Source organism: Heloderma suspectum, chromosome 5 (assembly GCF_057233095.1).
Source record: "Heloderma suspectum isolate Gila_16-S chromosome 5, 16-S_ref, whole genome shotgun sequence".
Lineage (NCBI taxonomy): Eukaryota > Metazoa > Chordata > Lepidosauria > Squamata > Helodermatidae > Heloderma > Heloderma suspectum.
In genome coordinates this window covers 162611108-162636428 of record NC_139462.1, presented here as the reverse complement: position 1 = coordinate 162636428, position 25321 = coordinate 162611108, and the positions used below count along the sequence as shown (strand labels likewise).

The window sequence follows — 25321 nt, the reverse complement described above, 5'->3', positions numbered from 1 at the left end:
AACTGAATCTTGATTTTTGCAAAATTCAGAATATGTTGGCCAAGGCTCTATAGGTAGAAGTGCAAAACGGGAAGGCTGGAGTCAGGATGTTGTATGGACAGGAGCAGGGATAGGTGAGCACCCATTTGCTCAGCCCAACAATGAGGCTACTTGACTGTTCAAGTCAAACAGTTGTAAAGTATTTGTTAGGTATTTTGATTGCTTGTTTTGAACAGTCAAGTAGCCAGCTTCCCTATCCCTCCAGTTTCCTCACCCCCTCTGTTCCCTTGCCTTCCTTATCAGGTGCCCTCTTTCACCCTCAAAATACTATGGGGAATAGGAGACAACAGGTGCAGAGGGCAAGACAGTGCATGGGGTTGGAGGGGAGCAGAGCTCTGTGCATAATTTCCTGCCAGATCATTGGGCTTTGATGGAAATTACAGGAAATTACATGTGGAGCATGTCATGGGGCTGCCACTCAGTGATCCAGTGGGAAATTATGTATTCACATGCCATTTGCCACCAAGGAAAGTCTCCACAGGGCCTGGCCTAGCCTCTCTGTTACCTGGCACCCATTCCTTGATCTAAGATTGTTTCCCCCTTGGGGAGGGAGGAAGGGACTAGGAGGGAAGGTTACAAGCCTACAGAAGCAGAGCTCAAGTCAACAGTGTAAGTGTAGTGGTTAGGGTGTTGGACTGGGACTTGGGAGATGCAGGTTCTATTCCCCACTCAGCCAGCTCACTGGGTGACTTTTGGCCAGTCACTGACTCTCAGCCCCACTCAGCCTACCTCACAGGGTTGTTATGGGGATCATATGGAGAGGAGGAGGACCATGTAAGTGGCCTTGGGTTCCTTGCAAGAGGAAAAAAGACGAGATATAAATGTAATAATTAAAAAAACGGCCCACATTGATTGTTGATATTCACAAACTGCCTCTAAAAGTAAAGGGTCCATTTAGCTGTCATGGCGAACTGGGCAACCATGTTGTTCATACACATATCCTCTATGGGCTGGATCCAAAGGTTCCCTTTTTCTGAAGGAGGAAGTCCTGTTGGCGAAAAGGAACCACTGGATCTGGGCCTGTGAATTTCCTAATCCTACTTTAAAGCCAGTTATAAGTATAGTGTCTCCAAATTGAAGATAATACAGCTTACATACAGGAGCACACATAGTATGAAAGTATTTAACTGCAGTGTGTATTCTGCTATTTCATATCTGCTGCTTCAAAAGTACAGACAAACTCAGTGATTTAATGACAAAGTACTCCCAGTTGCAAAGTTAAGGCATATGTGATTAGGAAATGTAAATGACATAAACCAGGTAGATATAATATTGAACAATTCCATCTCTTGGCCAGAACACATTAGCATTAACCCTGAGCTGATTTATGAAATACAGCAGTGTTAATTCCCTGGCTGTAGTAAAACTGAAAATGTAAATACGATGCATTTATAGTAATATGAAGTTGTCAGGGGGAAAATAACAGTCCTTTTTCTTTCAAGGAGCTTTTGTGCTGATGAACTGAAGCATGTTTTCTCCCAGAGTAAATTTTAAGCTGTTTCATGTTGCCTTTGTTAATTGTGACAGAATTAACTATGGATGTCAGAGAATTCCGCCACGGATCTCGGTGAGGCCGAATGCAAGTGCATTCGGCTCCCCGAAATCTGTGGCAGAACAAAGCCCCTGCCCCCCCCCACGAAAGGTGAGCAAAATGGAGCACTTACCTGCTGCCATCCGCACTGACTTGCGAATGGTGGCCGCACTGCGGCCGCCATTCACTTCCACATCATAGCTGTGATAGGCTACATAAATAATTACATAGCCTATCACGGCTAGCGCAGGGATGCCATTTGTGTCCCTGAGGCAGTGATAGGCTACGTAACTATTTACGTAGCCTATCACGGCAAGCTAAAAAAAAAAACAGCGTACGCAAATTTCGGTGGCTACGGTGGCCGCCATTTGCGTTCCCTTTTTTTTGCTGTTTTAGCCTACGTAAATATTTACGTAAGCTATTACGGCGGAAAAAAAGGGGAACGCAAATAGCGTAGTGGGCGCTATTTGCGTTCCTTTTTTTCGCAGTAATAGCTTACGTAAATATTTACGTAGGCTAAAACGGCGGGGGGGGAAAGGAACACAAATGGCGCCCACTACGCTATTTGCGTTCCCCTTTTTTTTTTGCCGTAATAGCTTACATAAATATTTACGTAGGCTAAAACAGTGAAAAAAAGGAAACGCAAATGGCCGTCGTAGCTGCCGCCATTTGCGTACGCTGTTGGGGGGTTTTTGGCTGCAGCCTGCCCAGCAGCCGGATGTCCAGCCACGGGCGGCCCTGGCCGGCGGCTCCGTGGAATATCTGCAGAGCGGAGCCAGACAGGTTAGGATTTCGGGGGGAGGTGCGGAGCGCCTCCCCCCCTCCGCAAATCACCCCGTCGAAAAGGTAAGTGAATTTCGTACATCCCTAGAATTAACAGCTGGCATAGCAGGACACCACCTGAATTCAGCAGTTTGTCACTAATTGACTTAGAAGAAGTGCAGAATGGTAATACTTTAACTAGTCAGTATATTCCCTATCCTTAGCAGGTACTTTTCTAAAATAGTGTACACACCAATATGCTTAAGAACATACCCATTATCTTGGTGTGTCATCATAAAAAAAGGAAACAGGATCATATGAAATTCGATCCAGCATATGAAATTCGATCCAGACTTAGTCATACTTGGTGTAGACCCATTGAAATCAATGGGAAGATAGTCATGACTATTGTAAGTCCCATTCATTTCAATGGATCTACTCTTAAGTATGACTAAGTCTGGATCCAATCCCATAGTCTTTACTCAAAGTAAGGACTACTTGGGGGCAAACAGCAGCTTGGCATGTGTGGGGGTGAAATCTATATGGGGAAATTGGCCCCAACACTGCAGCCTCGATCCAAATCATTTGCACATACCATGTGGCTGCATTTAGTTTTAATTTTTTTAAGGGAGATCTTATAAGTTTTCCAAAGTCATATCTAGTTTGGCCTTAGATAGCTAATTACACTTTGTATATTTTAAAATACTTCGTATTTTGAACTAGGCCACTTGCATGCAGCAAATTTCTGTATTTCCGGTTTAGAAGCTGAGGACATCTGGAGTGGGACTAGGGCAACTTGCTGAGGCACACTTGTATCTAATAAAAAGCACACATAATTACATCTGATGCATCACTGATAAATTCTAAAGTTTAATAAAATTTGTTAGGCTTTTGATGTAAGAGTGTAAAGCTAGCACAAATGGTCTAGAATAAACCTAAAATATTGCAAAAGTAGGTCAATAATTCCTCTAACAAGGAAGAGGTGAGACAAGTAGGGGAAAGGAGCTACCCCTTTGTGTGTCTTAATCCCCTATTTAGAGCATATTATTCCTTAAAATATATATGCTATTTGAGAAGATATTCAACTTCGATATAAATATTTTTCCATACTTTGTATAGTAAATGGGTAGCTGTAGAGATAATATCCTCCTCAGTGGTAGAGCACGTGCCTTGCATGCAAAAGATCCCAGATTCGATCCTTAGTATCTCCTGGTAAGGCTGAAACCTTGAAGAGCTACTACCAGTCAAGGAGATACTGCAGAACTAGATGGACCAATAGTCTGATCCAGTATAAGGCAGTTTTCTGTGTTCTATAACTCCTGTTCATAATTCATTGATATCACTGCATCTCCTTTAGCTGTATTTGATTACGAAGTCTGGATCTTGATCTCTGTAAACTAAAGCCCAGGACTCTTCTCAGATTGTGACAGCATATGCTGCTGTTTTCTCTCTGTTTCTTCAAAGCCCTTCAAGACTTAACCTCCCCTGCCTCCAACATGAGTAACAGAACATACAGGGCCCAGTGAAATCAAGCTAACGAAGGATGTTTTCATATAGGATTCTAACAATGCAATCTTATATGTCTCTACTTAGAAACAAACCCAACTGAGTGCAGTAGGGCTTACTCCCAAGTAAATGAGTATAGGATTGCAGCTTAAAAGCACATTTGAGCCTTCCACACTCTATAAAAAGTGTCTTATCACGAGTGCAGGACAGAAAATTTATTGTACAGTAACTGTCCAGCTCCATCATTTTTCCCATGATATTCCTGCCAAATAGACTACCTAGTTAACCCGCAGTGCAATCCTATGTATGTCTACTCAGAAGTGAGTCCCACTGAGTTCAGTGGGACTTACTCCCAGATAAATGAGTAAGGGATTGCAGCCCAAGTCCAAATAATATGCGGTGTATGAAGAGCCATGGGAAATGTTTAACTTAAATTATGCTCCATTGCTTTATCTGATGTTCCATTCAGGCAGAAGCTTGTCTGTTAGCACACAAGCTAGCAGTGTCCTTATCTTACAGATTGTCTTATCATTTATTAACTTGTCAGAACAAGCTCACATTTTATATAATTACCATCACGTATTTTAATAGATAAGTCAATCACTAACTATTTCTATCCCAAATGGATTCAGCAGGACTTCATGGTTCCCCACTGGGATCATTAGGACTCTATATTCTATATGCACACATCACCATTAAGGGCTCTCCGTACATCTCACGTGTGCTATATCCTCCTGTCAGAGCCCTTCAGGGTCAGCCTGCAAATTGTCAGTTACAAGAGCCAGAAGTACCAATTAGAGCTTTCCTACCAATACAGAGAAGGGGGGGGGGTGTCTTCCTAACTGGGACTGTGGAAGGGGCCAAAGGTTAAATCCCCTCCCCACTGTAGTCCCAGCCTTATGGATATTTACTAAAAGTAACTATCATGCATGCTTATTGTCACATCTACTTTGGTCATTAATGTACGAGTATAGTACAATTATTTTCAAAGACCTGTTTGCTGCATTCATACATTCCTTTAAAAAATCTTAAGCATACAACTAGAAAAGGGTAATGTGTGAAAAGACCCTTAAATGTCCCAAAGCAAGGAAATGTAAAAGGAAGCAATTCCAGCTGTCAGCAACCATACAGAAAGTCCTTGACAGCCTGTTGTGACCAATGTGCAAAACACTTGGATAAAATGCCTCACATTTGCTCTATCGACATTATAGCTATTCAAAAACAATTCTGATAGTTGCTAGGGATCACTCTAGTCCCCCCCTTTTTTTAATGGATACTACTCAGCTTTTACATGCTGAGGACGTGGAGAAAATTCTTGACAGGTCTGAGGAAATGGGGTGCTTCCAGACTGAGGCCTCCCAGCACTACCAATCAACAGGCATTGTGCAACTATTCAGTCTTTTCCTGCTTAATGGATTTTTCCTAGGGATGTACGAAGGTCACTTACCTGTTCGCGAATTATGTTGATGGGGGCGGGGAGGCGTTCCATCCCTCCCCCCGGAATCCTCGCCGGGGGAGGAGGTGCTCCGCGCCTTCCCCCCGGAATCCTGGCTGGCCGGCTCTGCTCCGCAGGGATTCTGCGGAGCCGCCGGCTGGCTCCGCCAGCAGCCAGACATCCAGCCGCTGGCTAGCAGGGACGCAAATGGTGACGGCTGTAGCCGCCGCTGCTTGCGTCCCTGCAGTCAGCCATGATAGGCTATGTAAATGTTTACGTAGCCTATCATGTCTGACTTAAAAAAAAACAAACCGCGCGTACGCAAATGGCGGCGGCTACGGCTGCCGCCATTTGCGTTCCCCTTATTTTCGCCGTCTTAGTCTACGTAAATCTTGACGTAGACTAAGACGTGCCAAAATAAGGAATGCAAATGGCGGCGGCCGTAGCCGCCGCCATTTGCGTACACGCGTTGTTGTTTTTTTAAAACCTAGCCGTGATAGGCTACGTAAATCTTTACGTAGCCTATCACATCTTTTTTTTTTTAACTGGAAATGGTGGCGGTGGCAGCCAGTCAGAAGACCGGCCGCCGCCACCACCGGAGCTGCCGCCACCCGGAAGATCCGCCCCAGGTAAGTCTCGTCCCGGGGGGGGGCAGGCCGTTCCGCCACCGATTTCAGGGGGCCAAATGCACTGGCATTCGGCCTCCCCAAGATCCGTAGCGGAATTCTCTGACATCCCTAATTTTTCCTGTAAGAAAAAAGATCGAAGAAGTGGTGGCAAAACATGGAAAGGAAAGGTTCCTCCTGTGCAAGCACCGAGTCATTGCTGACTCCTAAAGGAACGCCGCTTTCGCTGGCGTTTTCATGGCAAACTGTAGCGGGGTGGTTTGCCATTGCCTTCCCCAGTCGTGACTACCTTTCCCCCAGCAAGCTGGGTACTCATTTTACCGACCTCGGAAGGATGGAAGGCTGAGTCAACCTGAGCCGGCTACCTGGGACCCAGCTTCTGCTGGGACTGAACTCAGGTTGTGGGGAGAATTTCAGTTGCAGTACTGCCACCTACCACTCTGCACCACATGAGGCTGGCAAAACATGAGAGGGTTACAAATTGAAGACAACATTGTCTGGACCCCCTGTAAAATTCCATGAATGAGGTAAGGTGATTGCACCATAATAAAAGCCTTACCTGGAAGGATCCAGAGTCTCAAAGGAGGTGAGCTCCCACCAAGCATTAAGAAGGCTGAGTGAGACCTCACCTAAAGCCTTTGTTGGATCCTCTTATTTAAATAACTATTACCATGTCACATTTACTATTCCTGGGCCAAGTCTTGCAGTGTTTGGTAAGAAATCAACTCTAGGTTTTCTTGGACAAAACAATATTTTGTTCTGTTCTGATCTGATTTCTGGCCCAGGTTTGGGACTGGAACTACCTTGGTTAACCTGGTGGATGATGAATGCTGGGACATGGACTTGGGGAGGGGGATGCAACCCTGTTAATTCTGGCATTTTCAGTGGCTTCCAATACCATCACTCATTATTTCCTCCTTCACTGGGAAGGGGATGGGGGGCACCATTTTGCAGTGATTCTGATCTTTTCTGGAGGGTAGATTCCAATAGGTATGATGGGTGACTTCACCCTGTGGCATTTGGTTTAATCTTCTTAGTATTTACATGAAACTGCTGGGTAAAGTCATTGGTAGTTCTAGACTGAACTGTCACCAATATGCAGATTCCACCCAGTTCCAGCTCTCATTTCCATCATCTAATCCTGGGGAGGCAGTTATTTCTGAACCATTGCTTGAGGGCAGTTTTGGAATGGATGAGAGTGAACAAACTCAAGCTTAAGACAGAGGTTATGCCAGTTGGGAGATCTGATAATTTTGGAAGTGTAGTGCCCTTTTGGATGGGGCCACACTCCCCTGAAACAACAGGTTTGCATTTTGGGGACACTCCTGGATCTGGCCCTACTTCTGGATGTTCATGTGGCAGCAGTGGCCAGAGTGCCTTTTCAAGCTCCATTTGGTACACCTACTGTGTTCTTTTATGGAAAAATTAAGACCCGACCACATCACTTATGCCCTGGTCACTTCCAAATCAGATTTCTGCAATACACTTGACATGGACTGCTTCCATTGAAGCCAGCCCTGAAACTTCAGCTGGTCCAGCATGTGGCCAGCAAGGCTTTGCCTGGGGTCAGGAAACCGGATCATATTATGCTGATCCTCAATCAATTTCACTAGTAACCAAATTTGGGGGTGGGGACACAAATCAACATGCTGGTTTTAATCTTTGAATCTCTCAACAGAATGAAACCAGGGCATCTTGGAAACAACCTCCTTCAGTATGAACCTGTCCAAGAACTTCACTCTATGACAGGCTTTTCTCTCTGTCCCCCACCATCAGATATTCAGGAGGTGGAATGGCCTCCCAAAAGAGTCACTCTTCACCCCTTCATTGCCCATTTTTAGAAAAATGGCAACAGCAGTACTGTTTCACCGGATTTCTTGGGAAAACACAAGAAAGAAACAGTATCAAAGCATATTGCAGTTAAAACCTTCACATATTTTTCAGTTACATTAAAAAATTATTTTGAATGTTTACAAAAAACAAGTTAAAGCTAGAGAACATATGGCCAAAGCTTTCACATACTGTATGTTACGTAAATCAGCAATGATCAAGCCAGCTGTATATATCGCAAAACAATCCCAAAACATTCGTAATAGCTGCCTCATTCACAGTGAAAGGCGGGATATAAATTCTATCAATAAATAAATGCATATCCTTTCTTAAAGCACTTCTGTAAACATTAAGCCCACATACCAGTCGAGATTTACAAAATCAAAACAGCATCTGCCTAATGGGAACCGAGCTAATCCAGAAAAAGCTTGTCCATCTAAAGACCTGTCTGGGGATGATGGGAGTTGTATCCCAACACATCTTGAGGGTGCCAGGTTGGGGAAGGCTGACCTGTGTTTCTCAAAAAAAACATGTTTTAGTCCCAGTGCTTTACCTCATAGCTTACTGTGGTTTTCCCCTTTTATAATCCCTTTCTGATCAAAAGCCCTGCAGGAATGTTTTTGATATGTCAGGAAAACTTTTTTCTTCAGTCATCACAAATGAAATGAAATGTTTGGAAGGTAGTGAGTGCATTAGCCCATACTGTGTGCCAAGTTTTGCCCCCCCCCCCCCAATAATTAAACGTAAGATGTTGGCAAGTACAAATAGTTTCCAAAACCCCATGGGCTTGTAACCGTATAATCTTGTGCAACCCCAAATGTTTTTGACGCGTGGGACAAAACTAAATTATCACATTTCAGATCTTTCCCAGAAATGCAAGTTGGAATCTAAACAACGATTTGTCTGGAATGCCTATTTACAGCTTGCTTTTCCCTCTATTTATCTAACTAGCATTCCCACTTCGCAAAGTGCCTGTTAATAAGATTAGCAATTAAAAAGTCTGGATGGCAACTGGCAAGCATGTTCCCTTTCAAGTTGGGTTGGCACTGAATCTCCGCCAGGGCTTGAAGAGCACCTGAAGGAGTGAAGGCAAAGCACACTCTACTGTGTGTCCAGTGCCCAAGAATGGAAATGGAGAAAGCCAGGCCATTATGGGACAACCCCTTCCAGTTTGTATTTGCCTGCATATCTTATGCAGTGGGACTGGGGAATGTATGGCGGTTTCCCTATTTATGTCAGATGCATGGAGGAGGTGAGTGTGACTGATGTTTCTTGGTTTGCCTCTGGGCACGGAATCAGGGAACAAGTGCTTATATTTTGAAAACCAAGCTGTCTTTTTCAGAATAGCATTGGATGCTGGATAGGTTGCCTTATCTTCAGAAGAAATAAGCAATTGCTGTAATATTTTAGATAGACAAAAGAAATTAGCATAAGATCCTAGCATCCTTCTGCAGTTCATCATCCCTTCTTCCCACATACTTCTGTTTTCCTCAATGGATTTCCAGTGTAGGTCTTAGATTGTACGCCTACAGGCAAGTTTTGTTCTTTTAACTTTAACCTAAAGGTGATTATTATTGTTGTTTATTAATAAATATTATACTATAATTTATTTAAGACTTGGGACCAGGTTATCTGAAATACTGCATTCTCCCTCTTGAACTTGTATGGATGTTAAGATCTTTAGGGAGGCCCTGCTCTTCTTCCCACCACAATCAAAAGCATGTTTGGTGGGGATGCAAAAGAGGGTCTTCTCACTGGCTGTACCCAAGCTCTAGAACTCCCTGCCGGGAGAGGCTAAGCTGACTCCCTCTTTGTTGTCCTTCCACCAGCAGGCAAAGACCATTTTATTCAGGCAAGCCTTTGGCATGTAAGCTACTTGGTTGTTGAAGAGGGGTTTTATTTGGTTAGGTATTCTTTATTTCTATTATTGCATTTTTTATTGTGCTTTTAATTGTATTATTTTTGTGTTTCAATCAAAGTTAGCTTTTTATTTGTATTTTTTAAATTATTGTTAGCCTCCTTGAGCACTGTTTTTGGCAGAAAGATGGGATATAAATAGAAATAAATAAACATACTCTTATTTAATGCTATTATTCTGACAATTTCTTTCATTGTGACAGTGGGTAGAGGTTAAAGGCCACAAGAGAAGCCAATTCAGTTTCTTATAGATGCATAGGACAAGGAAGACATACTGCATGACCAAGACATGGAAGCCAAGAACTTTTTTTTTATATTTGACTAGTGAAAGGCCTGTGAAACTTCACCAGCAGTGTTCCCATGTGCCTTCCCTCCAGGCCAGGGGTGCAGAACCTCAGGCCTAAAAGCCAAACGCAACCCTCCTAGGATCCTCAAAGTGCCACACCCCTTCCCCTTTCCCCCGACCACCAATTGTTTGGTGGTGCCCCCACTTTTGTGCACTTTTTTCCCCATCTAAAAGGTTGAACTGCTTTTCTAGGGCTTAGCTACTGGCAGGAAAAGCTTTACACTAAAATATGCTGGTACTTTTTAATATTTTGGCCCCACCCTTTTTGCCTTCATTTCACCAATTGAATGCAGCCCACAAGAGCTTCTCTGAAATGGAATTTGGCCCTTGGGCTGAAAGAGGTTCAACACTCCCGCTCTAGGTCTTTCTCTCCATCCCATTCTCCATTGCTTTATTCCCTCCCCTCTCCCCCTCCCCCCTCCCCCCTTCCCCAAACCAGCTCCTTCCAGGGTTTTTAAGGGGAGATGAATCCTCAGACATACATTAACCCCTTCCTGCAAGGGTGCCATCAGAAGGAGAGACATTGGTGGGCCATTGTGTCAGGTGTTGTGGGCATATTTTCTATCCACTGCAATGTTATTCCCAATTACAGAACTTTTATATTCCTGAGTCCCAGTCTCCCCGCTTGGCCACACCACAGGACAGAATGGCAGTCACAGCCACTTATGTAGAAAAAATGAACAGGGTGGACAGAGACACCACCGGGTGGGGTGTGGCTCAAAACTGCACCTTACCTCTGCTGATTCCAACTATTGAAGGCCAAACCATACATGATGAATTGGGTCTCCTGACATATTTTTAAAACTTTAAAACATCTACTGGGGGGTCCAGTTTTGATCAAAGCAGTGGTACAAGAGGAGGGATATTTCACTCTTTCACCCTACACTGGTGCTCTGAACTAGATTAACCCCAGAACAGAAAAAAAATATATAAGTACCTATATTTTGTCTACTGTTTTCTTCTGTGGGGCTGTTAGAAGTTTGGGAGACGGATTTAGATGGGGGAAACAGTATTGAAACCCATTCCCCCATTGCTACTGATGCAATCAAAATTGGAGTTTCCCTTTTAGCTGCTTTAAAATTTTGGGTTTTTTTAAGTCAGGAGATCAGACTATTGACCTCCTGTATTGTGTGGAGTTTGGCTCTTGAGAATCAACTGCTCTTATCTGCATCCCTGGCTTTTGTTTCTTTTGTCATGCTTATTGATGAAATTTTGAGAGAAGGCAGTGGAACACTGGGAACTTACTCTTTTAAAAAGTATATAAACGGCAACAAGGGGAGCAATGCAGTCAGGACTAGCGTCAAGGGTAAGCATGGCTGGGCTCCTGCCAACAGCCCATGCCCCAGTAGAGGCCCACTGACAAATACTCCCAGGACTTGCTCTTCCTCTTCACAACTGCAAGCTGTTTGTTCATCTACCTCTCATTATGGCCCAGACAAAAGTGAGGGTGAGAAGGATGAGCAGTAGATGCCACTGTCTTCTTGCTTGCTGGGTCTCACCAAACAAGCAGGTAATAGCAGTGATAACAAGGAGAAGTCCTAATCTACTGAAGCAAGTAACCATCGACATCAAAGGCATCCGGCTTATAGTATGATAGAAAAGATACATTGCTTTTCTAGATATAGGAGCATTGCTGTGTGGGTTCTAGCATTAGGCCAGAACTAGAGTAATCGTACAAATATACTGCTGTTTGTAGCCTGGACCAGACATTATGCTTCCTGAGGTAGATCAGCAAATGATGCCCCACCCCATGTCAAAGTGCATAGTATCCAAGGCTGGTTAAGTCATTTTGGCAACTGAGGCAGATAATTCCACAAGCACCTCTCCCATTGTTAGGCAATAAAATATGACAATAATACATTTATTAGCTAGTAAATTGCTGCCCTTTCATGAGACGCCCAATCAGCTGCCTGGGATAGCTGTCTCACTTTGCCTAACAGTAGGGCTGGCCCTGAAAATGTCATGACAAGAGCAGGCTATATCGTTCATTACCTTACTAGTCAAGGTGTGGCAAAACTGACAAAAGCAGGAAGACTCAAAATACAGTGATGCAGACTTCCAAAAAGTGTTCATTTCCTACCAAATCAAGAGTCTTACCATGGACTAAACTGATCCCAAAAGTGTGTGTGTGTGGGGGGGGGATGTTCTGGAGCTGAGTTTTGCTCCCCCTAATTATAAGGTCACGGTTCACAAGTAAAGCTGAGCTCCAGACATACCCAAAGTTAAAATGAGTGTGTAGAGTGGCCAGTTCTTGAAATAACCAATTCTGGTAACCAGGCAAGAGCTGTGGCTCTAAATCGGGGTGGAGCTCAGAGCTGGTCCAGAGGAGGAGGGAAGAGACCAGTGGTTTTTGGCTAGTCTGCAGGCAGAGACTAGCACAAAAGCTATCTGTTACAAAATGTTAGAGATCTGTGACTGGATCTCTCATGTCTATTTTTTCTTCTTTTTTTAAGGTAACCATGGGGGCGGAAGTGGAGGAATTGCATTGAGGCCATGGCACTGGGGAAGGGGGCGATTAACCATTTCTTCTTGTGCTCTTTCCCCAGTGTAAATTCCCCTTTCCCCCACTACTATTTGCCCTGTTAGGGAAAGCTACCTGTAAGCTTTCCCTAATGGAGAAGTAGCTTTGGGGGTGATTTACGTTTTGAAAATGGGGCAATGCAGGTTTTGGCAGGCCCTTGTTCAAGATGCTCTCAATGCCCCCCCCCCCGAATGCCCAACTCCTTCTCACCACTGCCACCACTGCCCATTTGCTTGCCCCCTCCCTCTGGCCCAATGTGCACAACCACTCAGAGGGAGGTAGAGCAGCATCTGTTCTATCGCATCACCCTTGTCATTGCTTAGACACTTTGAGAGGGTGGGTAGCAACAGCAAGGAAGAGGAAAAACAGAGACAGAAGGCCCCCACCGCCAGCATCAGTTCTGCAGGGATGTAGGGCTCGGCAGGTGCCCCATAATGCCAGGCCCTGAAGCTGGCCCTGCAGTGGGGGCGGGGGTTAATCCTCCCCCAGCACCATAGTCCCAAGCTAAATTGAGGGGGCTTCACAGCTACTTTTTTAAAAGAGAAGCAGAGCATCGGCATCTCTACACCAGCCTAAAATCCAGCATTTAAAACGGGGCTTTCTGCTTCCGTTTTAAATGCAAGATCACAACAACTCCCCTTTTCACGTGCTTCCTTTTCCCCCTTCCCCTTCTCCTCATATCTGAGTCTTCCCTTATCTTTCATTGATATCGCTCCTCTTCTTGCCACTTTTCCTCATTTCACAGAGGGAACTCAAGCAGAACACAACGTGGTAATTTGATAGCTTATTATCTGCAATCTATTTAAAAACAGAACAAAGGGCATTTAGTGCAGGGGATGCCCTGGAGGTTCACAGCATCATCTAAAGAGCCCGCAAACGTCTGTGAAGGAGCAATCTCAATCGCAGGATAAAAGCTCAGTGTGAAGGAGCCCCATATCTCATCACAAATGTCTGTTGCTTTGTCTATTTTGCCCCCATTTCACAAGTGACTGTTAACCACAAGTACCCAAAAGCCTTTGCATACCCAACTCAAATAAGGGGAAACTGTTCACACTGTTAAGGCTGTTGCTATTAAAGGACATCGCTACAATGTCGAGGCTCTTAGGCTCTTGAGAACTCCCTTTGCAAGGAAGAAGTTACCTAACTTCCAAACAAAGAGTCTGTTAATAAAGGCAAAGGCACAGGCAGGAGGCAGCAAAAATAATTCCCTGAATAAAACGGATTATGGCTGAGCATTCACTTCACCTTCTCTGCATCTGTTACTGTGCAGATCACATTCATTACCAGCGCTAAACAGTCCCCACGTCAAGGAATGTTAATGCGGGAGATTAAATACCAAATAGTAGATATATACATAAATATTTTGGCGTGCTCTAAAAAGGAAACTGGAAAAGGCTACACACAAAAACCTGCTTTTGATTTAGTCAGTGGGTCACTCAGAGGTGATTCCAAAGTCAAACACAGGGGCTTGGACCAGAAGAAAGCTTTCTTGAAGGTTGTGCTACATGCTAGATATGCATGTGCCAAGGGGATGCCACTGAAAATGGCAGTTTTGTGATGGGTCCTCCTCTGTAACTTATAGAAAAACATACCCCATATCTGACATCATTGTCTTACAAGTTTAATTTCAATGCATCCACTCTAAGGGGTTCATCACACGGAGCTTTTATCCTGCTACTGAGATGGCTCTGTCACGGAAGTATGCGGACTCTTTATATGATGCTGTTACCCTCCAGGGTGTCTCCTGCCATTTTCCCCAGCCTATCCCATGTTTTCCCCAAATGCATAACATAGTATTTTTTTCCAGCCCACAGAACAGGAGCACCATGACCTCCCCATGAAATTCTGCAATAATGGGAGAAACCTCTCTGTCTGCCTGCTGTGGGCATTTGTTTTCCATTGCTGGGGGCGTGCGGGGTCAGGATGACGAAGGCATTGAGGATGGGAGCAGGGTGTGCAGGAGCATATTTGACAGGCGCGAGGGCAAGAATCGCCCGCCAATTGCAACACCTGCCTCCACTCAAGTCTTGCTGAGGAAGGACTTTCCTCAATTCCCAGGTGTCTGCCATGTAAATGCTTGAGCACATTTCTCAGTTGGAAGGAGAAGAGGATAAAATGACTCCCTGCAACGGAGTCACATCTGATCCCCCACCCCACCAAGCTCAGAAGCAACCTCCTCTGTTGATTCAGAGCACCCCATTACGTTCAATGGGGCTTACTCCCAAGTAAGTGTGACGAGGGTTGCAGACTTACAGGGCAATCTTATGTCTACTCAAAAGTAAGTCCCATTGAGTTCAATGGTGTTTACTCCCATGTAAGTGTGCCAAGGGTTGCAGACTGAAGGCACAATCTTACATTTTGTGTCTACTCAGAAGTAAGTAAGAAGTTTCCTGGGGGCTGCGAGAAAAGAGTACAGCAGAAGTTAAACTATGAAAACAAGAAACCCTCCCCCCTCCTTTGCACACATGCCAGGGAAGGAGGCACTCTTGTGTAAAGGAGCCCTTCCTAATCCCGCAAAGAAACCAAAAGCAGGAAGCTCCAGAAAGAGAAAACACCCTAAGTATGTTAAATCTGGATCCAACTGTGTTTCTCTACATTATGGAGAGGAAGGAAAGTTGCCATGGAAACGTCATTTTTGGCAGCCTCCCCATAATACAAGGGTACAGCACTTCAGGCCCAGGGATCAAATCCAGCCCTCTAGGATTCCCCAGGAGGCCAAGCCCCCTTCCCCTGGCCCCACCCTGTTTACCCTAACCAATGATTGTTGGGTGGTTTCCTGGCTTTTGTGCCATTTTTCACCATTCTAAAAGGTTGACATGACTCTCCTAAAGCATTACTAGCAGGAAGAGTTTAAGCTAAAATATGCTGGTATCTGCTATTTTTGGCCCTGCCTCTTTTGCCTTCAGCCCCACCCACCACTGTTATGCAACCCCTGAAAACTTCTTTCAGTGTCAGTTCTTGCGTTCTTGCCTGCAATCAAGCACTTCGGCCCAACCAGCTCTGAAAAGCTCCCTATCCCAAAGATAGGCTCATTGCCTGTTCTGGAAGGGGTTGCACTCCCTCTGAAAGATCAGGTTTGTTGTCCGGGGGGTACTTCTAGATCCATCATTGCTGCTGGAGGCCCAAGTGGCCGCGGCAGCTCAGAGTGCCTTTTACCAGGTTCAGCTTGTTCGCCAGCTATGGCCACTCCTGGACAGGGATAGCTTGGCCACAGTAGTACCGGCATTAGTAACTTCAAGACTGGATTACTGCAATGCACTCCATGTGGGGCTGCCCTTAAGACTGGTCCAGAAGCTGGAGCTAGTGCAGAATGCAGCAGCTTGGCTGTTGTCGGGAGCTGCCCCTTTTCAGCGTGCAACTCCTTTGCTGAGGGAACTGCATTGGCTGTCTGTTTGCTACCAAGCCAGGTTTAAGGTATTAGTACTAGTGTACAAAGCCCTAAACAACTTGGGACCAGGATACCTGACAGAGTACCTCCTTCTTTACCAACCTGCCCGGTCACTGAGGTCATCAGAGGGCATGTTCCTGGTCATTCCACATGGACCCATGGCCCAGTTGGAGTCCACCAGGAAAAAAGCCTTCAGTGTGGTGGCCCCCTTCCTTTGGAATTCCCTGCCTTTGAAGGTCAGGCAGTGTCAATGTTGTGTTCCTTCCAGCACCTCCTGAAGACATTGTTATTTTGAGAGGCCTTCCTTGCGTGACCAGCTGTGGTTTATTAAATTCGACTTTATTGGAATTTGTCTTTTTAACAAATGTTTTAACTGTTTTAACCGGGTGTTTTATTCTTTTATCTTTGTTGTTCACCGCTCCAAAATCTTCTGATGTGGAGGGGTATATAAATATTGTAAATAAATAAACAAACAAACAAATAAATAAATAAAATTGCTCCTCCCTGCTGCCAAGATATTTGCTGCCTTGAAGGACAAGATGGCACCACCCTTCCATTCCATGCATTTACAGAAGCCGGCTGTACTGGCAGTAAAATTTTATTCGAACACTTAAGGCCAGCCTTAGGGGTGGGAGAGCTGGGCACTTACCCAGGACGTTGAGCTGAAGGTGGCATTGAGCTGAGGGGTGCACCAAGCTGAGCTCAGTGGCTGTGTTTTTTTTAATGTACTGTCTGCAATGAGCTAGGGTGGCAAAAAGCAAGTGTCTGTTAACTTTTTTTCCAAGGTTCTACAGGTTGTTTGGGTAATAACTAGGGATGTACGAAAGTCACTTACCTTTTAGCGGAATTGATTCGTGGGGGGGGAGGCGCTCCGTCCCTCCCCCCCGGAATCCTTGATGGGGGAGGAGGCAATCCGGTCCTCCCCCCGGAATCCTGCCGGGCTGGCTCCGTTCGGCCAGGGCCGTCCGCAGCCGGAGTTCCGGCTGCGGACCGGCTGCTGCGGACACAAATGGCGGCTGCTGTAGCGGCCACCATTTGCATCCTTCCAGGCTGCCATGATAGGCTACGTAAGTATTTACGTAGGCTATCACGGCATGCCCCCCCCCAAAAAACGGCGTACGCAAATGGCGGCGGCTACGGCGGCCGCCATTTGCGTTCCCTATTTTTCGCCGTTTTATCCTACGTAAATATTTACGTAGGCAATTACGGCAAAAAAAAGGAAACCGCAAATAGCGTAGTAGGCGCTATTTGCGTTTCTTTTTTTTTTGCCGTAAAAGCCTACGTAAATATTTACATAGGATAAAACGTCGAAAAATAGGGAACGCAAATGATGGCCGCCGTAGCCGCCGCCATTTGTGTATGCCGTTTTGTTTTTTGCTTGGCTTGCTGTGATAGGCTATGTAAATACTTACGTAGCCTATCACAGCAAAGACCAAGATGGAAATGGCGGCCACGGCAGCAGGTCGAAAGACCTGCCGGAGGTGCCGCCATCCGGAACGTCCACCCCAGGTAAGCTTCATCCCAGGGGGATTCCACGGGGGGGCAGGCCGTTCTGCCACGGATTTCGGGGGGCCAAATGCCAGTGCATTCGGCCTCACTGAAATCTGTGGCGGAATTCTCTGCCATCCCTAGTACTAACTACAGAAATAATCTTCCTTCAATTAGTTTTAGAGTGCTTTTTTTTCAGTGTCCACTTTGATGTCATTTGTGCTAGGTAAAAAGCAGTGGAGCACAGCTTTACTTTGAGGCAACTTTACTGAGCATGTAGCACTTCAAATCCTGGAAACTTTATAATCACTATATAAATAAGAATAAAATAAAGTATAACTTTTCTTTGTTATTTTTAAAGATAAAAATAATGGATATTCTAAAGTAACGTTTACCAAAAGATAGGAACTGCCACAAAACAAAAAATATTAAAAGTAAAACCTGTGATAGTTTTGCTGTGTTGCAGCAAGGGAAGCAGCAGCTACAGCCTGGGAAACTGTAGTATATGGTGATACTATCCCTTGAAGACTAGTTATACCACTCCAACAAAGGGCCTATTTCTTGTAGCTGAGGTGGGAGTGTTGGAGCTCAAGGAGGAGAGCTTGCAGCAGGAGCCATTTTGTGTGTGCGCTGAACACAATAAAGAATATAGTGTGGTAAGAGGGGCAAAAGGCTCCTCGGTTCGGTTCGTTGGCTAGCTGATGGTCCCATAAATGAGCTAGACACAGGTAAGCTTCTGGATCAGACACGTGTTTATTATGAGGGTCACAGGCACTCTGTAAGCAAAGGGGCAGAGAGCCCTGAATGTTCAGTGGGGCAGGCTTTTATACAGCAAAATACATCACATATAGGGAAGAACTCTAGCCATGCTCTAGTAGCCACATTACTTGGAGGCATTCACACAATCTGTTATGTGGAAAGGGGCTGAATGTTTTCTTCCTGGACAGGGTGGACGTTTGCCAGGTGCTGATACGGAGTACAGTGTATATCAGCAATTCCCCGGGGAGGTATCCATACTCCCTAACAATTCTCAGACCAAACTGCTGACAGACTATTATCTGTTTCTTATAGACTGAGGGGCCAAGACAGGGTGAACTGGCGAACAAAGATTTAACACAAACGCAAGCATCTGTTGGCCATCTTATAGACGGCATTCTTATATCTGCATTGCCACTCTGGGGTACACACAACACATTAGGGGTGAGGTTAAAGGATTCTTTCCGCAATAGGCCTACAGCTCCATGAGAGTCATCTTTTCAGAGCCACCCACACCACGTGGCAGAGGCATTCTTCCCATGGAGCTTTTATCCTGCGATTGAGATTGTTCCTTCTATCAAATTACCTCATTGTGTTTTGCTTGAGTTCCCTCAGTGAAAAGAGGAAAAGCAAAAAGTGGCAAGAAGAGAAGCGAGATCAATGAAAGATAATGGAAGACTCAGATACGGGGAAGGGGAGGGGGGAAAGGAGGCAGGTGAAAAAGGGAGTTGTTGTGATCCTGCATTTAAAAAGGAAGCAGAAAGCCCTATTTTAAATGCTGGATTTTAGGCTGGTGTAGAGATGCCCAGAGACTGCATTGGGTTCCTAGACTGGAGCAGGAGTGCACTGAAAGTTCAGCAGCAAGTAAGAGGTAGCTTGCTCTGAGCCCTTTTCGTAGACATTGCTGCGGAAAGGCCTTGGAGTAGCAGTGCCTGTTACATTGCTATATTTTGCAATCCTGCTCAAGCTATACAATCTGGTAACACTGCAGAGCTGCTGGGGGGGGGGGGGAGAGACGACTGGGTTAATTTACCCCAGGCTACCACAAAGCAAGGGCCCCTGTGCCTCAGTTCTTGTGTATATCATTGGCCCCTGCCCTGACCCTGCCACATTGCTCCTCAGAATTCTTGGTATTTTGTTTAAAGTTTTTATAAAAAGACAAAATAGTGTATCAGTGTAAGAGCCACAATTACATGTTGAGATTCAGTGTTGTCATGGGACCTCTCCCTGGCCATGATGAAGTAAATATTTTACATAGTTGTGTATGAAACAAAATAGATGCTAATTTGAGGCCTAAGCGGGTTGTAAAATGTATCCTTGGGAGGCTGGGAGGGGCCTGCTTATTAGCTAGGCCCACAGCCCAACTGTAAGGGAGTCTAAACTCACGATGATAAGGTAAAATCTTTATGTGGGCAGCAACAGAGATAGGACTGGTCAAGCAGGCTTATGATTGGCCCAGGCCAAGTAGCCTCAGTTACAGAGTTTGCTGTAATGAGGGAAGGAACAAGCAAGGCTTTAAGGAGGGATTCTGTGGCAAAGCAAACAGCCTGTTCTTGTCACAGAAACAGCTCCAAGCCCACCAGGGAAGGAGTTCAAGGAGGGAGTGAACGTCACCTAAGATTTCCAGACAAGGTGCAACCGGAGTGTAATTTTCTGTGGCAATTACTACAGGGAAAGGCATAGGAGTGGTGTGAGGCCAGGTCTTAAGGGAGGAATCCTTCCGGAGTGAATAGTGGGGAAGGCCAGCAGCAGACCACAACCAGAAGACCTGTGAGGCTGAGCCCCAGGAAGCAGAAGGAAGGTCTGCCAGAAGGGGGTTGGAATTTGAAGGAGGCACTCAGGAGAAGCACAACCCTGTCCCTATTCCCGTATCCCCATGTAAGAAAAAATGAAGCACATCTATCATTCTACTTGATCCCAGGGCAAGGAGGAGTTGCAGGCAAGAATTCTCGAATGTGGCCCCCAGTTTTGTACACATAATATGCATGGTTCCTTACAGGGGGCAGCAGCAAGGCCCCCAATATCAACAACTGCACCAGGCCCCATAAACCCTCTGGGTGGCCCTGCAAAACTGACTAGGGGGTGGAAGAGCACCAAAAGTCCTCCTCACCCAGGGTGCTATTTATCCTAGGGCTGGCCCTGCCAACATTGCTAATGGGATAGTGCCCTCCACTACACCCAAGGCAGTAGCCTTATTTAGGGGACCCTGGATGGGATATGTGACATACACAGCTCCATCCTCCAGTGGAGGGGAACAGCCAGAGGTTGTCACTGCTCCCCAGCATCTGCTCCCTAAGGTGATTGCTTACTCTGCTTAACGGTAGGGCTGGCCCTGCCTGCTATCCAGATCCTTTTCCTCTCCTTCTGAGAGACCCTGACCCTGCATGCATAGGTCACAAGATGTGCAAGCCTACCCTAAAACTGTCAGGGTTTCATGCCACCCCACCTCTCTAGTAAAATAGATATGTGTGAGTGTTTTTCCCCACAACATTGTGCACACCACTAGTAGCTGTACAGCAAATTCATCTCATGCAAAATGGCTTTAAAAGCTTCTAAGAGCGTCAGGCTTTGGAAAATGAATCAGACTGCTTTGGGATTTCAACCAAGCACAATTAGCCTGTGTAGATTCTTTGTCTAACCAGGCAATCACTGCTGAAACAGCCTTTTGTAAGATGTTTGTCAGATGGGGGAAGTTTCACTTTATCAATGGACCTTTGTGGGTCAGTAGTCCACATGGCGGAAGCTTTCCAAATCTTGGCACTGAGATAAGAATCTGCAAGCGTGCCTAATACCTCTCAAAGATTTCCTGGACAACAAGATGCACCTGAAAGAGAGCACTACCAAACCATTTCAAAAATGCTGCTGCTGTATCACATTGAAAGGAAGTGGGTTCAAGAGTCTTTCAGATGTGTGTGGGCTGTGGTTTTGTTTTTGTTTTGTTTTTTGGATAAGGCTTTTTCCAGTACCTGTTCAGTAGGAGAGAAGATAATAGTTTGAAAGCTTGATTCCACAGCTTTGTAGGGAGATAGGTGCAGGAATCTACAGATGGTTCCTCACTATCCCTGGGAGTAATGTATTTATTTTAGTATACATGTTACTTTGTATTTATTTAATAATCTACTGCATCTTATCCTCCAAGAGTTCAGGGTTCCACACACAGTCTCTAGTCTCCCCCATTTTACCCTCATAGCAACCTTGTAAGGTAGGCTACAGTTAGAGCAAGCGACTTACCCAAGGTCACTCAGCTTCATTTGAAACTGGCTCTCCCTGGTCCACATTCACCATTCTATCCACTATACAGCCCTGGCCCAAGATATTTTGCTGCCTGAGGTAAGGGAGCAAATGATCCCTCCTCCAATCAAGGTACATAGTACCCAAGATTTGGCATGTTAGTTTGATACCTGAAGTGGAAAATCCCTCAAGTGCCTCTCCCTGGCAATAAAAATACAAGAATAATAATTTGCTGGCCTTTAATGGTACCCAAACCATTTGCCTGAGGCAGCCACCTCACTCTGCCAATGGTAGGGCTGGCCGTGTTATACTACATTGGCTTTCAGTATGCATGGGCAGCCATTGTTTTGTGACTGTAGTTTGGAATTTCAGAGCTGGTTCCTGAGTTTCATGTTTCATGACTGGTTTATCATTAAACTTACAATTTTTCAGTGAAATGACATTTCATAGCTGCTGTTTTGAGGTACATACTTAACCGCTTTTCTTAGCCTGAAGATGAAGGGATGTGGAAAGAGTCACCGGCTTCTTTTTTGCATGCCAGGCTACTCCTAAAAGCACAGAAGCAAAACTGATTTAAAAAATTAAGTTGATGCAAAAAGAAAGGAGGGGCAGCACAAGACAGTAAAACAACAAGAGTAGCCATGCCTCAAACTGGTTTCAAGTATGATTACCACTGGGATCAGGGCCAGCCATTAGGCAGAGTGAGGCAGCAGTCTCAGGCAGCAGATGATGAGGTGCAGGGAGCATACAGAGCTGTGTGTGCCACATGGCCTGCTAGGTAATTTTAGATCCTGACCTTAAGGGGGGGGGGGGGGCTTTAGACAGCCTTATGTATTATTTCAGTTACGCAGCACACAATTAACATTCTTCATCCCCACCCCCATGCTTCACAACTGCTTCTACTTTGATTTAAAAATATATATTCTGAGCATTTTAAGTTCACATACATCATAGCACCATCATGACTAAGGAATAAAATGGAGTTTGCTTCTGCTACCCTGATGCCCTCATCACCTGCCACTCTGGGCGTAGTCATTGGGGGAGGGGTTGGACTTGGCCCCAAGGTCCATCTCTAGCTCTCCCACTGTGGGCTGCTTTGCGCCCCCTAAACCAGCCTGATGCCCTCGGGTGCAGTGGAGGATGCCGTCCTATCACTAGTGTTGAAATCACATTCAGTTGCCAGTCTGGTTGGCTTTCATATGTGGAGTGGGGAAGGCACCATCTTGTCCTTCACCTCAGCAGCAAAGTGTCTTGAGCCAGACCTGAGCTGGAGGCTTCTTCACCTGTCCTCTTGGGAGGTTTCCTTTTGGGGGGGTCAGGGGTAGAATTTCCATTCTTAAGTCAGCTCTTCCCTACAAAATAATTGCCTACAGCTCAGTCCTAATTATGTTTACCCTCAAGAAAGTTCAACTAATTTTAGTTAGACTTAACTTTCAAAGTATCAGTATTGACTTCAAAGTGCCACACCACTCTTGATCTTTTCTCTCTTCCCCTGGTTATATTTTAATGCTTTTTACAGCAATTAGTTATCCTTTAACAGTCACTCAGTCTGAACTGTGTGAAAGACTCTCCTTAATCACATCCAGAGTACAAAATTATTCTCAGAAAATGATTCTGGTATTGCCAACCCAAACAGACCCTGTCCATAGGCTTACATTCTAAGAGGCACTGGGTTGGAGCCAGACTTACATACTTAGAGTAGACCCATTGAAATCAATGGGGCTTAAGTTAGTCTACATATAACTTAATTCTGGATCCAACCCAATATATAAAAGGGGGGAAAAGACAGAGAGGGAAGAGGAATACAAATAATTCTTACCTAAACTTACACAATTTAGGCTGAAATCCTGTACCCACTTACCTGAGAGTAAGCCCCATTGAACCTAATGAGGTTTACTCCTGAGTATTTATTTTATTTTATTTTTATTTATTTCATTTATTTCATTTCTATACCGCCCAATAGCCAAAGCTCTCTGGGCGGTTCACAAAGATTAAAACCAAACGGCACACAATAAAACAATATAAAATATATAGAACGTTAAAACCATAATATAACAATACAACCACAATAAAACCTAGCAGCAGTGCAGGAATTTAAAATACAGATTTTAAACAGCAAAGCTAAAAGTCTAGAAAGCTAAAATGCTAAAATGCCTGGGAAAATAAAAAAGGTCTTCACCTGGCGCCAAAAGGAATACAATGTAGGTGCCAGGCGAACCTCACTAGGGAGCTCAGTAGACATGTAAAAGACTGCAGTGTAACTTATATAATCACAGGATTTGAAATACTGGGGGAAGTCTATACATTCGGTGCAGGGATAACTTTTAAATAGCACCCCATATGTTAAGAATAACCCAACTCTCACTTTGAATGGTTCCAGATTGGCGGCTCCAAGCACTACCAAATCAAAATACATTATGTAGCTATTCCATCTTTCCCTACTTAATAGATTTTGGGTTCTTCCAGATGAACATTTATTGTGAGATCAGTGTGGCTCATTCACTCACATTCATGTGGGGTTCAGACAATGTAATCATCCATTTGTAATCACCTGTGTTTTCTCAGCAATTCTCCTGACTTCTTGCCTAACATGGAAAATCTGTTAAGGAGGGAAAGAGCAGAATAGCAGTGCAATTTCTTTGAATGTGTGAACAAGAAAATACAGAATGGAGGCAGGGTGGGAGGAGCTGTCCCTGGCGAAGGTGGATGATGTGTTGGAGATGCCCTTCCTTTCCTGATTGTTTGCCGTGCATTTCCTGTTGCAAAACTATTTTGTGTCTGGCAGTTCAACTCCTTACCCTAAAAAGTTTTGACATTTTCCTTTACTATTTCTTAATTATTTGGGTGATCTCTAGAAGAAGAAGAAGAAGAAAGTATATGCATGCATATGATGTGATCTGCTTCTGGCTCTTCCAAATGGCATTACAGCCACTTAATTAATTGTTTCCTTTAGTACTTTACTCTAGATCACAATGGGCTCCTTTGCACTGAGCTTTTATCCTGCGATTGAGATTGCTCCTTCATGGAGGTTTGTGGGCTCTTTACATGACACAGTGATCATTCAAGGCGTCTCCTGCACTAAATGCCCTTTGTTCCATTTTTAAATAAATGGCAGATAATGAGCTATCAAATTACCCCCTTGTGTTCCACTTCAGTTTCCTCTGTGAAAAGAGGTAAAGCGGCAAGAAGAGGAACACGATCAATGAAAGATAATGGAAGACTCAGATACGGGGAGAAGGAAGGGGAAGGGGGTGGGAGAAAAGGAAGCGGGTGAAAAAGGGAGTCGTGATCCTGCATTTAAAACGGAAGCAGAAAGACCCATTTTAAATGCTGGATTTTAGGCTGCTGTAGAGATGCCCAATGTCTTCAGCACCAGCATGGAAATCGCCTGTGTAACATTGCAGTTTGCTTTGTTGCTGTTGTTTTAAATAAATGTATGTTAGTGGTTTTCTGATAAAACAGAATTGTGCAAGGACTGCAAAAATATATGTTTAAAAATTGTGCGAGATAACTTTGCAGTGGGGGTGCCGAGGCTTTTTACAAAGCAATGATTGTGCTGTTTTCTCCCTTCCCATCAGCACATTAGGAAAGAGGAGGAGGAGGGGGAGGAATGGTCTTTTGCCCACCCATGCAGCTATGTCCCATCCTACTGGATGGGACATAGCAGGATGTATACCCCCCAAAGTCAGGGAAGTCCATTGCAATTCTGATTGTAGCTTACGTCTGAAAATTAATGATTTTGCTCCATTAGGAGCCTTCCATCTGGAAGCAACCTTTCTGTGGTAAGGAAAAAGACAAAAGAAGTGATGGGAAAACATGGGAGAGTTAGAAATGAACATGATGTGGTTTGGACCCCCCATAGAACCCTGTGAATGAAGCAGGGCTGTTGCACAATAAAAAGAAAACATAATTAAAGAGCCAACTTCCTGGGCGGGAACAGGAAAT

General features: G+C 44.8%; 1 protein-coding gene across 3 annotated transcripts in view; it reads left to right on the top strand.

Annotated features, from left to right (window-relative positions):
- Nucleotides 1-8678: 8678 nt before the first annotated feature.
- SLC6A20 (solute carrier family 6 member 20) overlaps nt 8679-25321 on the top strand; it is a 42999-nt gene continuing 26356 nt past the window's right edge. The window contains exon 1 of one of the 3 annotated variants that reach the window (XM_084858129.1): nt 8679-8981. In XM_084858129.1, the coding sequence (XP_084714255.1) occupies nt 8855-8981 (127 nt within the window). In that variant the 5' untranslated portion in view covers nt 8679-8854. Of the gene's footprint in view, nt 8982-17972; nt 18118-19465; nt 19541-25321 lie in introns of those variants that run through there. The other 2 variants (XM_084858130.1, XM_084858132.1) reach the window with 2 other exon arrangements.